The sequence below is a fragment of the Ochotona curzoniae genome, unplaced genomic scaffold (genome assembly GCF_017591425.1).
Source record: "Ochotona curzoniae isolate NIBS_2020 unplaced genomic scaffold, NIBS_Ocur_1.0 contig_3437, whole genome shotgun sequence".
NCBI classification, from domain to species: Eukaryota; Metazoa; Chordata; class Mammalia; order Lagomorpha; family Ochotonidae; genus Ochotona; species Ochotona curzoniae.
In genome coordinates, this window is record NW_024465862.1 from 756,404 (window position 1) to 772,114 (window position 15,711).

Below are 15,711 nucleotides of genomic sequence, written 5' to 3' on the forward strand. Positions count from 1 at the left end.
AGTTGCCCAGGCTCCTCCATCAGAACCTCTCCCAGTGCCGGATTTTGCGCATGCCAGTGGGTCCATGAGCCAGCCCTACTCAGTTCCTGACTAGCTTTCGACCCAAGCTGATTCTTGTTGTTGGATATTTCAGCCCAGCCATGGCTTGTCCAGTCAATTCCACCATATGGCTCACACATGGCTCAGTAAGGGTTGCAACCTAGCCTAGTCCATCCCACGTCTATCCTGGTCCTCCAAGAGCACCAGACAGTGCTGGGGTCTGGCCCAGCCTGGTGCATCCAGTCCCTGTCCACACTTGTGCCAAGGGGGATTTCAGTGTTACCTGATCAGAATGCAGCCCCCATTCCAGCCCACGTGCTCCTTGGCGGTAGCCTTAATCCAGTTAGTGTGTCTACTGGACAAGACCCGTGCCAAAGCTTTAGCATGAACTGGTATTTGGTGGTCAGCATTGCTAAGTGGTAACACATTCTTTAAAGGAAGAGTAACTGTCATTGGGAAACTTTAGGATGTATTCACCTTGCAGAAACACATCGGGTTCAACGTGGAGCCACATAAGCAGCAATTCAAACCCCCAAAATCCCAGAGCTCCCGTGCCAGGCGGCCAGCAAACAAAGCCTGGCACCAAATGGTGCCCTGGCCGCCCAAGCCCGGTTCACCATGTGCCCATGATGGCGGGTGTATGGGATCCGGGCATGAACCGCCCTGTCCCGGGACCCACCTGCTGCCGAGAGGCGATGGGAAGTGTAACCTCCCAGGCCCAAGGTCGCGCTCCACCCCAATCCCGTCCACCGCCCAATCAGAGCGGCGGATGGGCCTGCCTAGCCCGGCTCCAGAGACCTCCCCCCTCGGCCAGTGTACTCACCCAGAAGGAAGCATCCCTGGAGCCCTGGCAGGCCCAAGCCCGGTTCACTATGTGCCCATGATGGCAGGCACCATTGGCACCATGTGTCCATGAGATGCCCTGTCCCAGGACCCACCCGCTGCCGAGAGCTCTCTCTCTCTCTCTTTTTTTTTTTTAAGATTTTATTTTTATTGAAAGGCGGATATACAGAGGAGAGACAGAGAGGAAGATCTTCCATCTGATGATTCACTCCCTGAGTGAGCGCAACGGCTGATGCTATGCCATCCAAATCCAGGAGCCTCTTCTGGGTGCAGGGTCCTAAAGCTTTGGGACATCCTTGACTGCTTTCCCGGGCCACAGACAGGGAGCTGGATGGGAAGTGGGGCTGCTGGGATTAGAACTGGCACCCATATGGGATTCCAGGCGTTCAAGGTGAGGACCTTAACAACTGCTCCACTGCACCGGTCTATCTCTGTCTCTATCTCTATCTCTATCTCTATCTCTATCTCTATCTCTATCTCTATCTCTATCTCTATCTCTATATAATGTTTTACATGAGAGTGATTTCATCTGAATTCTAACTGAAGGGAATGGTAAAATACTGAGTTTCTCCATTACATTTTATATTGATTGAAAGTCTTCTATAATTCTTTTTTTTTTTTGTGAAAACATCACCTTTAATCTCATTATTTCTTCAGAACTGTAAAAAAAGTTAGTTTTTGAAAGATTTATTTATTTTTATTTGAAGGGCAGGCTTTGCAGAGAAAAGAGGAGAGGTTGAGAGGGAAATCTCCCATTCACCGGTTTACTTTATAAAAGGCTGCAATGGCCAGAGCAGATTTAACCAAAGCCGAGCTGCAGGAGGTTCGTCTGGGTCTCCCATGTAGGTGCAGGGACCATTCTTTGCAGTTTCTCATTCTTTGCAGTTTCTCCAGGCTATATGCAGGGAGCTGGATTAGAATGCTGATATAGGATGTGGATGCTGATACAGGATGTCAGAACAACGAGAGGTTTAGCATGAAATACCACATGCTGGCCTCACAAATAGGTTTCTAATATCAGAGGAATTATCTGCCTTAAAAAATGATCACAGAAGTCTGTCAGTTTTTTGGTTACATATAATACACATTTTCATTTCTGCTGTATGATATTTCAATAAATAAATGTAGAATCAACTGATCAGGTAGTTAACATTAAAGGGTTTTCATTAAATATACCAGAATTTTGTCACTGAAAGGGGTGGTGACGACAGGGAAAGAATGGGAGAGAGGGTGAAAGAGAGTAAGAGTGAGACTTAGAGTGTGAGTGTCCATCCATTGGTTCTCTCCCAAATTACTGCAATGGCCAGAGCTTGGTCCATCTGAAGCTAGGAGCCTTCTGGGTTTTCCACGTGGTTGCAGGAACCAAAGTGTTTCATTCATCCTCAATTGCTTTCCTTGGCCATTAGAAGGAACCTGGATCATAATTAGAGCTGTAGGTGCCCTTATTGGGTCCCACTGACACTGTTCCTTCTATTTTCTTATATTTCAATAAGCCAGGGCCTATGAATTATTCTCTTTCAGCATTTCATTCAATATAAAAATACATTATTGTGAAGTATAGATGTGTACTCTACTATGAATCCCTAAATGTTATTACTACACAGTGTTATGGTGCCTGCCTTTCAACATCCTTCTGTTTCCTCCTGCAGTCCTTCAAAGCCTGCAGTAATATCTTCTTTGTGTTGAGAATGGGCTATAAAACACGTACACATGAAAGAAACATTTGGTGTTTGTTTTTCTGTGTACGGTTTATTGGGCTTAGGATAATAAGCTCCTGTTCCATCCACTGTTTGGCGAATAACAGGACTTTAGGGTTTAGTTCTTTCTTTGATACTATGATTTCATTGTCTGGAGGGGATATATACCTCGAAGTGGAACAGCTAAACCTAAATGAAGTGTATTTCTACTTTTCAAGGAAAGTTTTCTTCTTTTATTATTGTAGCTTATGTGCATGTATTTGTGTATGGAGAGTGAGGCAGAGGGATGGAAAACAAAATTGGTTTAAAGAAACAGTTTTTTTATGGGCCATCTGGCCTTCCACCAGTAACTCATTTCTGTCCTGATCTGTGTTAGAGGATGTACTAGGTTTCTATTTCTGTTTTGTGTCCTGGAAGAACAGTTTCTCTGATATATGTCTCATTTATTTTTATAGGAAAATAGAAGAGAAATGTCTCAGACCACAGCACATCTCTCCTATGAGGCTAGGCATCTGGCATAATATTCATTGAGTGCATAATCTTAGCATACCAACTGGTATACTTCCACTAAATACTTTAGAAATGTCTGATATGTGTGTAACAATATTTACAACAGTGATGATCCTTAGAACTTACATAGAGCAAAATGTCCTTATTTGAATTCTAGTCTTTCGGACCAGTGGGATTTATGAAAGGCAGCATCTCCAACTCTAAGGATGAAGAATGGAAGAGACTTAGAACACTGGTGACTCCAACCTTCACTAGTGGAAGACTCAAGGAGGTAATAAATTAGTAGATGTTTAAATAGAAACTTAACTGAGTCTAGAGTGAAGTGGAAAGAAAATCCTAATGAATTTGAAGGGGAAAGTTCATTGGGTTCAATGTTCCTCAAAATGATCTTTCTTGTTTATAACCGAGAAGAGAATTACATTCACTTAAAATGTTGCTGACTTATCTGTGCTTTGGTAATCCATTCGTTTTGACTTGGGTATTTACTTTAACTGTGGATTAAGTGGTGTATATAGAGAGTCATTATGTCATTCCTGCATGCATTAGAATACTATTTCCTTATGTGACCGGAATCTCTGCAACTCATTGTGGCTGTTGTTGTGTGTGTACTTAGATGTTACCCATCATTGCCCAGTATGGAGATGTGTTGGTGAAGAACCTGAGTCAGGAAGCAGAGAAAGGCAAGCCCATTAATGTGAAAGAGTAAGTAGGAATGTATTTGTGGGGTTCAGTGCTCTTTCAGTACATGGCATGGATTTGAAATTTCCCTTCTGGAATTCCTAGAGTGAGCATACAACAGCAGGTATGTTGTTACAACTCCAATGAGGGAACCATAAAAAGGCCAGACCCAACTCAAAGAGAGTTGCTGACAGACTGTGCCTTCTTTGAATAGAGCACATATTGAAGTTACCAGCTTGATGGTCAACTTGAATATTTGAGAGACAAAATTCCTGCATAGAATGAAGGAGCATAACTGTGTAAAAGTTGTGTGTGTGTGTGTGTGTGTGTGTGTGTATGTGTAGATGGTATGGAATAGGGTTGGGACAGTAGGGGGAGCATTTGGCACATTTGGGGACTCAAGCTCTATGCCAGGAGAATCCCAGTATGTGTGTAGGAAGAACTGAAATGCCTTCAAGGTTGTTGAGGATATTAGAAAAATGCTAAATGTTGGAACATATCTTTTGCTTTAAAGTTCTTGAATCTGGAGAGAGAAGGCCCAGAAAAGCCTTTTGGAGATGGCAACAAAAGAATTCATTATCTAACTTGGAACATTTATTTATTTATGTATGTTCATTTGGCATGAAAGAGGCCTAGAGTGAGATAGATTCTGACTCTTGATCCTAAATGTCTACAACAACTAGGCATTTATTAAGCTTAAGTGAAGAGGTAGGGATTCAATCTAGTTCTCACCTGGGTGTTGAATGACACCAGTGCATGAGCTGTTCCTCGGTGTCTCCAAGAACATGCATTCTAAAGAAGCTTCAATTTATTAGTGGAGCTGACATTTGACCTGAGGACTTACACATGGAATGCAGCACCCAAACAGCATCCTAACAGTGCTATTCTGCTCCTCTAGTCAGTATGGGCTAATTTTGAATTATTCAGGAGTAGATTTTATAAATGCCAAATTCTTCGACAAGCAGGGAGCATATCACATAGTTATGAATTCTTCCTAATAATAGGAAGTGTTTGGTTGTCCTTGGGTTTAACTTTTAAAGGGAATTCTACCCTCAGGTCCATGTCAGATTCTGAAGATGAAAAAGAGGGTATATTTTAGAGGTTTGTCAATAGATGGAGGGAAGGGGAAATGAAGTTCCTGCAATTTAGTGTGCTGCTGTTTAGTAATGTGCTAGGGAGAAATCATCTTTCGCAATGGTGTCTGGTGTGATGAAAGCCACCTTCTTGACTCCCCTGGAAAGAATGAGTTATTCCACCCTGTCCTGCTAAAGCTTAGGTCTTCCACACCGGTAACATCCACATAGAGCACACACTCCTGTAACCTGTGTGATTATGGTCTTTAGCTCTGCTTGAGTGTAGATGCAGGCCTAATTTTCCTAGAGTCCCTGCTACCCATAGGACAAAGACAACTGCACATTCCTGCCTTGATATGTGTGAGTGTAACAGAAGTAATAATCGTTCTGATGATCTCAGTGGTGGACTGACAGTGTGCTTTCCCAGGGCTCCTTGCTGCATGTGTGGCTCAAGAATGGCAGATAGTAGCTGGTTTTAATTGTTCTTGTGTCTCTCCACAGAATCTTTGGGGCATACAGCATGGATGTGATCACTAGCACATCATTTGGAGTGAACATTGATTCCCTTAGAAACCCAGAGGATCCCTTCTTGAAAAACGTCAGGAGGCTATTAAATCTTGATTTCTTTAATCCTTTACTTTTCTCAGTGAGTAAGTATTGCACTATTTCTTCCTCTTTTGAAAAAAGTTTTTTTGAAGATTTATTTTATTTTTCTTGCAAAGTCAGATATGCAGAGAGGAGGAGAGACAGAGAGAAAGATCTTCCATCCGATGATTCACTCCCCAAATGACTGCTACGGCTGGTGCTATGCCGATCCGAAACCAGGATCCAGGAAGTTCTTCAAGGTCTCCTGTGTGAGTGCAGAGTCCCAAGGCGTTGGGCCGTCCTCGACTGTTTTCCCAGGCCACAGGCAGGGAGCTGAATCGGAAGCGGAGCTGCCGGGTTAGAACCTGCACCCATATGGCATCCTGGTGCGTTTAAAGCCAGGACTCTAGCCACTAGGCCCTGCCGCCAGGCATTTAAAATATGTCTTTGAGAAGTAATTTATAAACAATAATGTACGTATTTTAAATGTGCAGTTAAGCCATCCTTGTTGCCAGTTCCATAATATTTTTGTCGCTTCAGTAATTCTGTTCCTTCCCTCATCACCCCTTGCCCCTTGTACCGCTAATCTTTTATCTCCATAGATTGACTATTTCTTAAATTGTATTCTTACGAAATTGTGTAATCCATGTCCCCTTGTTACTGGCTTATTTCAATCATTGTTAGGCTCTCAATGTTCTTCTCTATTGATGTTTGTGCCATAGTATCATTTCTAAGTAGCAGCAAGTAATATTCCATTATGTACCTTTCAATATTGTGTTTCTCAATGGATTTATTAGTTGTTGGGCATTTGAATTGTTATTGCATTGCCTTGAAATTGTGCTCATTCTTTGAAAATTCGCGTTAAATTTGTGTTTTAATATCCTGTTCAATCTTTTGAATATGTGCTCAGTGGTAGAATTAGTGGCAATAATTCTATGTTTAGCTAATTAAGTAACTTTCAAGTGTGTTTCCATAATACTTGTATAATTTTGCTTTCTCACCTGGAGTATGTAAGGTTCTAACTTTTTCTCTTCCTTGCCACAGCTTGACACTTCCATGTTTTTCATCATATTGCCTTTCCAGTGGATAGAAGTCATAACCCATGCTGGTTTTGATGTTCATCCTCAAATTGTTACTTGTATAACCATCATTCACCATTTTCATGCTTTCTTTCAATAATTGTTTACTCAAGCTCCAGTGACATACTGTTTGAATTATCTTTCTGTGTTTTTGAATTGCAAGAATTCTTTATATTGTAGAGAAAATTCTCTTTACAGATAAATGGTTTGTAAGATTATCATTTGATTAACATTTGATGCTGTATGATTTGTGCATTTTCCTTCCATTGCTTTTGATTTGAGTATCAAGCCTAGTCTTGAGTCTTGAACTCAACCCTCTTGGCTTTTTTGCTAGAATTGCATAGTTTTATATCTGCTGTATAGTAATTTGATGCATTGTAGGGTTTTAAAGGTTTATTTTTGTTGGTTTGAATGGCAGAGTTACAGAGATGGTGATTGTGGTTGGGTGGAGAGATGGGAGCAAGAGATTGAGAGCCAAAGTCTGATCTGATTTGTTTCCCAGAATTCCTCAAATGCTTGGGACAGGGCAATGCCAAATCCAGGAGTTAGGAGATTCATGAAGGTCTACGTAGAGCAGGGACCTGAGAACTTGTGCCATCTGCTGCTACATTTCCAGGGTAGATTAGCAGGAAGCTGGATGGGAACTGGTGCAGCCAGGACTGAAGCAGCACCCATATGGGATGCCTCTGCTGTAGAAAGAGACTTAATTTCTCACAGCACAGTGCCAGCCACTGGAGTTAGTTTAGTACAGAATGGCAAATAAGGGTCTGACTCTTCTTTTTGTCTGTGTCTATCCAATTGTAGCAGCTCTAATTGTAGAACTGAATAGGCCTCTCCCTTATACGGATTTAAATAGTTCACCTTATTCAGTGGAAAATGGAAATAAGGTTTACTTCTGGACTCTATTTCTGTTATTTTGATCTTTGTCTATACTGGAGACCCTATCCCACTTGCTGTGGTGTTAGAGCTTTCTCTATGATGAAACTGGGAGTTATGAGAGAGTGTTGTTCCATCTGCCAATGTCTCCTTAAATAGCCATAATATCTGGAGTTGAGCTGATCTGGAGACAGTAGTCAAAATCCTTTTCCCGCTGTTGCAGAGATTCATGTATTTATTGAAAAGTCAGATTTACAGAGAAGGGGAGAGACAGAAAGTAAGATTGTCCGTGCACTTGTCCACTACACAGGTGGCCACAACAGCAGGATCTGTTTAGATCATAGTATCCACTCAAACCTTGCACTCACCATTAGGAGTCCCCACCCAGCCTGGGTGCCCCGTTAGCTCCTGAACCAGGGTTGTTCCCAACCACAGATGATGTGCATTCCAGTGGTTACTCTGGCACAGCTTGGTATAGCCCATCCCTTGTCTTGGGCTTTGTCTTCAGAAGCTGCAGCCTGGTCTAACTCAGCTGGCCCCACTCCCAACTCTTGTTGGTGGGTTCTGTATCCAGGCCCTTCTTAGTCTTTCCATTCCTGCCTTATCCAAACTGGTAGGTATGATAGCCAAGCCTGGCATGTTCTACACTCCAGCATGCTTTCTGCACTTGCTAGTGTGCTAAGGTTGCTTGGCTCTGCCCATTCCACCCCACTCCAAAACCAAATCTCACACTGACCAATGGGTACAATGAACTTGTCAAGTCTGCCCATTACCCAGGCTTGAACCATTTACTCACAAGCAGGAACTATGACCTACCATGGAAGTTTCCAAAGTTCCCTTACCTGGCCCTATCCCAAATATAGATCTCACACATGTCAGCTTGTGTAGCTGCATACCTGACACAGCTTACCCTTTCATCCCAGCCTTTGTATGATCTGGTTAATAATTTGGCCTAGTCTGTCAAACACTCTGTTTTTGGGTGCACATGCGGGTACTGCAGCTTGAACCTGTTCGGCCTGTTCCCAGCCCTGGTACCCATGAGTGTCGCCAGGTTCCATGGTCTTGCCTAGGTCAGCTCATCACTACCCCAACTCTCTCTTTTTTTTTTATTGTTGCTTACATTGTATTATGTAGTACAGTTTTATAGGCGCTGGGGATTCCCCCCACCCCTCCCATACCCCTCCCCCCATGGTGGATTCCTCCACCTTGTTGCATAACCATAGTTCAAGTTCAGTTGAGATTCATTGCTTGCAAACACATGCCTAGCATAAAGTTCAGCGTCTTATTGTCCAGATAAGTTCAGTGGCCTCTTGGGGAGACCTTCTATGGTCTGAAGATAGGTCTAACAGAGTAAAGATCCGGTCAGTTAAAAGCCCCAACAAGGCCTCAGTATCATTATACAACATTATGGAATTAATTGACATAGTATTGGGTAAACAATATGTTAAAAATAATGCAAGTTCCATTCTTCGAAACATCTGGGTTGAGACAGTATCAATGACAGGTTCAAAAAATAACAAACAACCAAACAAAAAATTACAGGTTAAATCAAGGCAAACATGTGGTATCTAATCTTTTGGGATTCGCTCATTTCCCTTAGCATTATAGTTTCCAGTTGTGCCCATTTAGCCACAAAGAACTGCATTTTGTTTTTTTTAATAGCTGAGTAGTATTCCATGGAGTAGATGAACCAAAGCTTTCTTATCCAATCTTCTGCTGATGGGCATTTCGGTTGCTTCCATGTTTTTGCAATTACTGATTGTGCTGCAATGAACATAGGGATGCATGTTGGTTTGTCGTAAAACAGGTGTTTTGGATATATTCCTAGGAGTGCTATTGCTGGGTCATATGGTATGCAGATTTTGAGTTGTTTGAGTGTTCTCCAGACTGATTTCCATAAAGGCTGTACCAATTTGCAGCTCCACCAGCAGTGGAGTAGGGTTCCCTTTTCCCCGCATCCTCGCCAGCAAGCGTCGTTGGTGTTCTTGTTTATGTGGGCCAATCTTGCTGGTGTTAGGTGGTACCTCATCGATGTTTTAATTTGGATTTCCCTTATTGCTAGGGAGCTGGAACATTTTTTCATATGTTTGTTTGCCATTTGGACTTGTTCCTTTGTGAAATGTTTGCCCATTTCCCGTGCCCATTTCTTGAGTGGCTTGTTTGTTTTGGTTTTTTGGTTGTTTTGAAGTTCTTTGTATATCCTGGAAATTAGCCCCCTATCGCCTATATCGTGTGCAAAGATCTTCTCCCACTCTGTGGGTTGCTTTTTTACTTTGTTGATTGTTTCCCTTGCTGTACAGAAGCTTCTTAGTTTGATGAGGTCCCATTTGTTTATTCTGTTCTCAACTGCTATTGCTTTTGGTGTCCTTCTTAGAAAGTCAGGACCTACTCCTAGGTCTTGCAGGGTATTTCCTACATTTTCTTGCAAGAGTTTGAAGGTTTCTGGATGTAGGTTTAGGTCTTTTATCCATGTAGATTGGATCTTGGTGTATGGTGATAGATGTGGGTCTATCTTTTTGTTTCTACAGGCTATCAGCCAGTTGTCCCAACAACATTTACTAAAGAGTCCTTCCCACTTGCTTAAGCTGTCATTGGTCTTTTTGTCAAAGATTAATTGGCTGTATTTGTGTGGATTCCTTTTTGGTGCTTCTATTCTATTCCATTGATCTTCCTTTCTGTCTTTGTGCCAGTACCAGGCTGTTTTGATAACCACTGCTCTATAGTATGTCCAGAGGTCCGGGATTGTGATTCCCCCTGCTAACTTCTTATTTTTCAGGATGGTTCTAGCTATTCGTGAAGTTTTGTGTTTCCAGATGAACTTTTGAATCATTGTATCCAGTTCCGTGAAGAATGTTTTGGGCAATTTGATTGGAATTGCGTTGAAAATGTATATTGCTTGTGGTAGTATAGACATTTTAATGATATTGATTTTGCCTATCCAGGAGCACGGGATGTTATTCCATCTTTTGAGGTTTTGTTCAATTTCCTTTTTAAATAGTTTGTAGTTTTCTTCGAATAGGTCTCCTACACTTTTGGTTAGATTTATTCCCAAATACTTCATACTTCTCTCTGCTATTTTGAATGGTATCCTGTTGGTTAGATCTTCTTCCATCTTGGTGTTATTTGCGTACACTATGGCTGTTGATTTTCGTTCGTTAATTTTGTACCCCGCCACTCTGCCAAACTCTCGTATAAGTTCTAGTAGTTTCTGTATTGAGTCTCCTGGTTTTTCTATGTATAGGATTATGTCATCTGCATATAGTGAAAGCTTGACTTCTTCGTTTCATATTCGTATGCCTTTGATTTCTTTTTCTTGTCTTATGGCCTCTGCAAGTACCTCTAGGACTATGTTGAATAGCAGTGGTGATAGCGGGCACCCTTGTCTTGTTCCAGATCACAGTAGGAAGGGTTCTAGCTTTTCTCCATTCAGTATGATACTGGCGTTGGGTTTTTCATAAATTGCTTTAATTATGTTGTGGATTTTCCCATCTATGCCTACTTTGGCTAGAGTTTTTAGCATGAAGAGGTGTTGGATTTTGTCAAAAGCTTTTTCTGCATCTATTGAAACTATTATGTGGTTCTTGTTTTGCAGTTTTTGGATATGGTTTATAACATTTATGGATTTCCGAATGTTGAACCATCCCTGCATTCCAGGGATGAATCCTACTTGATCCGGATGAATGATCTGTCTGATGATTTTTTGAATTCTATTGGCTAGGATTTTGTTGAGAATTTTAGCATCAATGTTCATCAGAGAAATAGGTCTGTAGTTTTCCTTCTCTGATGGTTCTCTGTCCGGTTTTGGGATTAAGGTGATGTTGGCTTCATAGAATGAGTTTGGGAGGGTTGCTGTCTCCTCTATTGTTTTGAAGAGCTTGTAGAGGATTGGGGTTAGTTCTGTTCGGAATGTTTTGTAGAATTCTGTAGTGAAGCCGTCTGGGCCTGGGCTTTTTTTCGTTGGGAGATCCTTGATGACTGTTTCAATCTCTACCTCGGTTATGGGTTTATTTAATTCTGCAGTTGCCTCCGGACTGAGTTTTGGTAAGTGGTGGGAGTCCAAGAACTTTTCTATTTCTTGGTGGTCCTCAAATTTGTGGGAGTACAGTTCTTTGTAGTAATTTCTAATTATTTTCTTAATGATTGCAGTGTCTGTTGTTATGTTGCCTTTTTCATCTTTAATGCTGTTGATTCTCACTTTCTCTTGTTTTTTTTTTGGTCAATCGGGCCAGTGGAGTGTCTATTTTGTTTATTTTCTCAAAAAACCAACTTTTTGATTTGTTGATTTTATGTATAGTTTTTTTGATTTCTATTTGGTTTATCTCCTCCCTTGTTTTGATGATTTCTTGTTTCCTATTGTGCGTGGGACTCTTCTGCTGCTGTTTTTCCAGATCCTGGAGGTGTGTGGTTAGTTCCTGTATTTGGCATCTTTCTTGGGCCTTGACATGCGCTCCGATTGCGATGAATCTACCTCGTAGCACTGCTTTGGCGGTGTCCCACAAGTTTTGGAATGTAGTATCAGAGTTTTCATTGGTTTCCATGAATTTTTTGATCTCATCTTTAATTTCTTCTCTGACCCATTGTTCGTTTAATAGCATATTGTTCAATTTCCAAGAGTGCCTATACTTCCTGGGGAGTTTTGAGTTGTTGATTTCCAGTTTCATCCCATGGTGGTCTGAGAGGGTACATGGTATGATACTAATGTTTTGGAAGTTGTTTAGATTCGCTTTATGTCCTATCATGTGGTCGATTCTGGAGAAGGTGCCATGCACCGCTGAGAAGAATGTATAGTCTGTGGCCTTAGGATAAAAAGTTCTATATATGTCTACTAAGTCCAGTTGTTCTATTGTTTGTGTGAGCTCTGTTGTTTCTTTGTTGAGTTTTTGTTTCGTAGACCGGTCCATTGTTGTTAGAGGTGTGTTGAGATCGCCTACAAGAATTGTGCGGGTGTCTATGTCTTCCCTTAAGTCTGTAAGTAATTGCTTTACGTAACTAGGTGCATTAAGATTCGGTGCATAAACATTAATGATGGTGATTGCTTCTTGATGGATCATTCCTTTCACCAGTATAAAATGGCCCTCCCTGTCTCTTTTGATGTTAGTTAGAATGAAATCTATCTCGTCTGAAATTAGGATAGCTACCCCAGCTTTTTTTTCTCGTCTATTGGCGTGAAATATCTTTTTCCATCCCTTCACTTTCAGTTTCTTTGCATCCTTTCTGGTTAGATGCGTTTCTTGTAGGCAACAGATGGTTGGGTCTTGTTTGATGATCCATTCTATTAATCTCTGTCTTTTGATTGGTGAATTTAGACCATTTGTGTTGAGAGTTAAAATTGAGAGGTTGCAATTTTGCCCTGCCATGTGATTGTGTTGTGTGTGTGTTGTTGCCTATGTAATAGTCTTGTTTGTGTGGCCTTTAGTTTGGAGACCTTCTTATTTGCCAACTTTGTTTGTGATTTGCCTCCTTTTTGTCCAGGACTAGCGCATTTCTAAGGAGACTTTGCAGAGCTGGTTTTGTGTAGACATATTCTTCTAGTTTTTCTTTGCTATTGAAGTATCTGATTTCGTTCTCATATACAAATGAGATCTTTGCTGGGTAGATTATTTTTGGTTGACAGTTGTTTTGTTTCAGGACTTGGAAGATCTTTGTCCATTCTCTCCTTGCTTGTAGGGTCTCTTCGGAGAAGTCAGCAGTGATTCTGATGGGTTTTCCCCTGTATGTGATCTTTTCTCTACTTCGTACTTGTCTCAGGATTCCTTCTTTGTCTTCATTGGAGTAGAACTTGAGCACCGTGTGTCTGGGTGAAGATCTCTTTGGATCATGTCTGTTGGGAGTTCTCTGTCCGTCCTGTATGCGGGGTGGATTTGTGTTCCAAGTGTTTTGGAAGTTTTCCTGTATAATTTCATCAAGCACTGCTTGCATCCCAGATTCTCTTTCTACTCCCTCGGGGAGGCCGATGATCCGAATATTCAGTTTTCTAAGGTAATCCTTCATCTCTTGCATCATTTTATTAGTTTTGCTGAGGTTTGTCTCCAGCTGTTTAATTCGCTGGGCACCTTCATTTTGTGTGTCTTCTGTTTCAGAGATCCTTTCCTCTGCCGCATTTATTCTGTTGATGAGGCTTTCAATTTTATTATCTTGGGCATCCAGTTTGGTTTTGATTTGTTGTATTTCGGTGATTATGCGGTTCTGGAGGTCTTCCAGCTTTGTGTCCACGTCTCTGAGAAGTTTTAGCATTATTTTTATCAATTCCTTTGTTGGTAACACTTCCATGTCTTCATCTCGCATCGCCGATATTGATAATGGCTTTTGGCCCTTGTTTGGTGGGGTGCTGGCTCTTTCATCTGGAGCACAACTCTTTCTGGTGGTTTTTCCCATTGCGTTGGTGTATTCTGGTGGGGCAAATGGACCCGTGTGTTGAGGGGCTGTCAGGTGCTTTCCTGTAGAGATTGGAGCCTGCAGGCGTGGTGTTGCCGGGCGTGGTAATTTTCAAGGCACCATTGGTGCGTTCTCAGGGCCCGGGGCTGTAGAGCACCACCTTGGGTGCCCAGTGGATTCCAGGCACACTCTGGGCACCTCTTCTTCAGGTGTGACACCCCAGGGCGTGGAGGGATGGAGGCGCTCTCTGGGTGTGCCCCCTGTGCGGGAATCCACAGGGCTTAGAAGGTTTTATGTGCTTTCTCCCTGCGTTCTCCGTGTCAGGGACTGCAGGGTTTTTCAGGGCCCACCTGGTGCGTCTCCCACACACGGGACTGTGGGTGAGGCACTTTCCAGGCGTGGCTCTTGTGCAGTGAATCCACCACTCGTGGTGTGTGGGTGTTCAGAGCCCCTGCTCCCGTGGGGCTCCCCCACACAGGCCCTTAGCGGAGGAGTGACCCAGGCGCCCTGTTATAATGACTTCACGGCAGGTTCTCACCGTGTCAGTGTGATGCAGGAGTTTTCAGAGCTCTCCTGGTGGGTTGCCCACGCTCAGAACTGCGGGGTGGGAGGCTAGGAGTGAGCAGTTCACCCTATGGGAGTGGTACCTGCGTGCCAGGGACACACAGCGCTACACTTCCCAAAACTGGGAGCTCTCCTGACACCTGACACCTGACACCTGTGCTGCGGAGGCGACTGCTGCAGGCAGAGATCAGAATCCTCCTGGTGTTCTCGCGCATCCACCAGGCAGGATGTGGGGGGCTCCAAATCCTCGCCAGCAGCCTCTGCGCACCGAGACGCACTGGCCCCCCTCAGCGCCGGAACATCCGAGGCGCCTTCCCTCACCACCAACACTACTGTGCGTAGTTCCCAAGGCACAGACCCAACCGTTTCAGGCTGCCTGCCCCGCCTTCTCAGAGGCTGGTACCTCAGTAGGGGGCGAGGAATGCGGAGTCTGCCACCTCAACACCCCCGCTCACCAAATGTCCAGCTGCTGCAGTCTGCCTCCGCCGCTGTCAAAGGCTTCCCGCCGGCGACGATCCACCCGATCTCCCTGCCTCCGAGCTGGCCGCGTCTCTCGTCAGGCTGCCCTCAAAAGTGACTCTGCAGGTCTGGAGTGGGATGTCGGTTTCTCTACCTTTGTCCTGTTCCGTTCTCGTTGTTCTTCCGAGTTGTGTGGATCTTTTTGGCTCCACACTGTCCCAGGGAGCTTCACAGACCTCTCCCTGCGGTTCCCTGCTGTTCCTCTTTGCTGCTTCTGTAGCGTTTTATCCCTATCTCGCTGAACGCTCCCTCACAGCCTTCCTCCTACGTCGGCCATCTTAAAACTCCCTCCCGTGCCCATTTCTTGAGTGGCTTGTTTGTTTTGGTTTTTTGGTTGTTTTGAAGTTCTTTGTATATCCTGGAAATTAGCCCCCTATCGCCTATATCGTGTGCAAAGATCTTCTCCCACTCTGTGGGTTGCTTTTTTACTTTGTTGATTGTTTTCCTTGCTGTACAGAAGCTTCTTAGTTTGATGAGGTCCCATTTGTTTATTCTGTTCTCAACTGTTATTGCTTTTGGTGTCCTTCTTAGAAAGTCGGGACCTACTCCTAGGTCTTGCAGGGTATTTCCTACATTTTCTTGCAAGAGTTTGAAGGTTTCTGGATGTAGGTTTAGGTCTTTTATCCATGTAGATTGGATCTTAGTGTATGGTGATAGATGTGGGTCTATCTTTTTGTTTCTACAGGCTATCAGCCAGTTGTCCCAACAACATTTACTAAAGAGGCCTTCCCACTTGCTTGAGTTGTCATTGGTCTTTTTGTCAAAGATTAATTGGCTGTATTTGTGTGGGTTCCCTTTTGGTGCTTCTATTCTATTCCATTGATCTTCCTTTCTGTCTTTGTGCCAGTACCAGGCTGTTTTGATAACCACTGC

General features: G+C 43.1%; 1 protein-coding gene across 2 annotated transcripts in view; it reads left to right on the plus strand.

The window, feature by feature from the left end:
- LOC121156614 (cytochrome P450 3A6-like) overlaps positions 1 to 15,711 on the plus strand; it is a 44,916-nt gene that overhangs the window by 12,354 nt on the left and 16,851 nt on the right. For both annotated transcript variants that reach the window (XM_040980407.1, XM_040980406.1), the window contains 3 exons: positions 3,247 to 3,360; positions 3,703 to 3,791; positions 5,342 to 5,490. In XM_040980407.1, the coding sequence (XP_040836341.1) occupies positions 3,247 to 3,360; positions 3,703 to 3,791; positions 5,342 to 5,490 (352 nt within the window). The remainder of the gene's footprint in view (positions 1 to 3,246; positions 3,361 to 3,702; positions 3,792 to 5,341; positions 5,491 to 15,711) is intronic.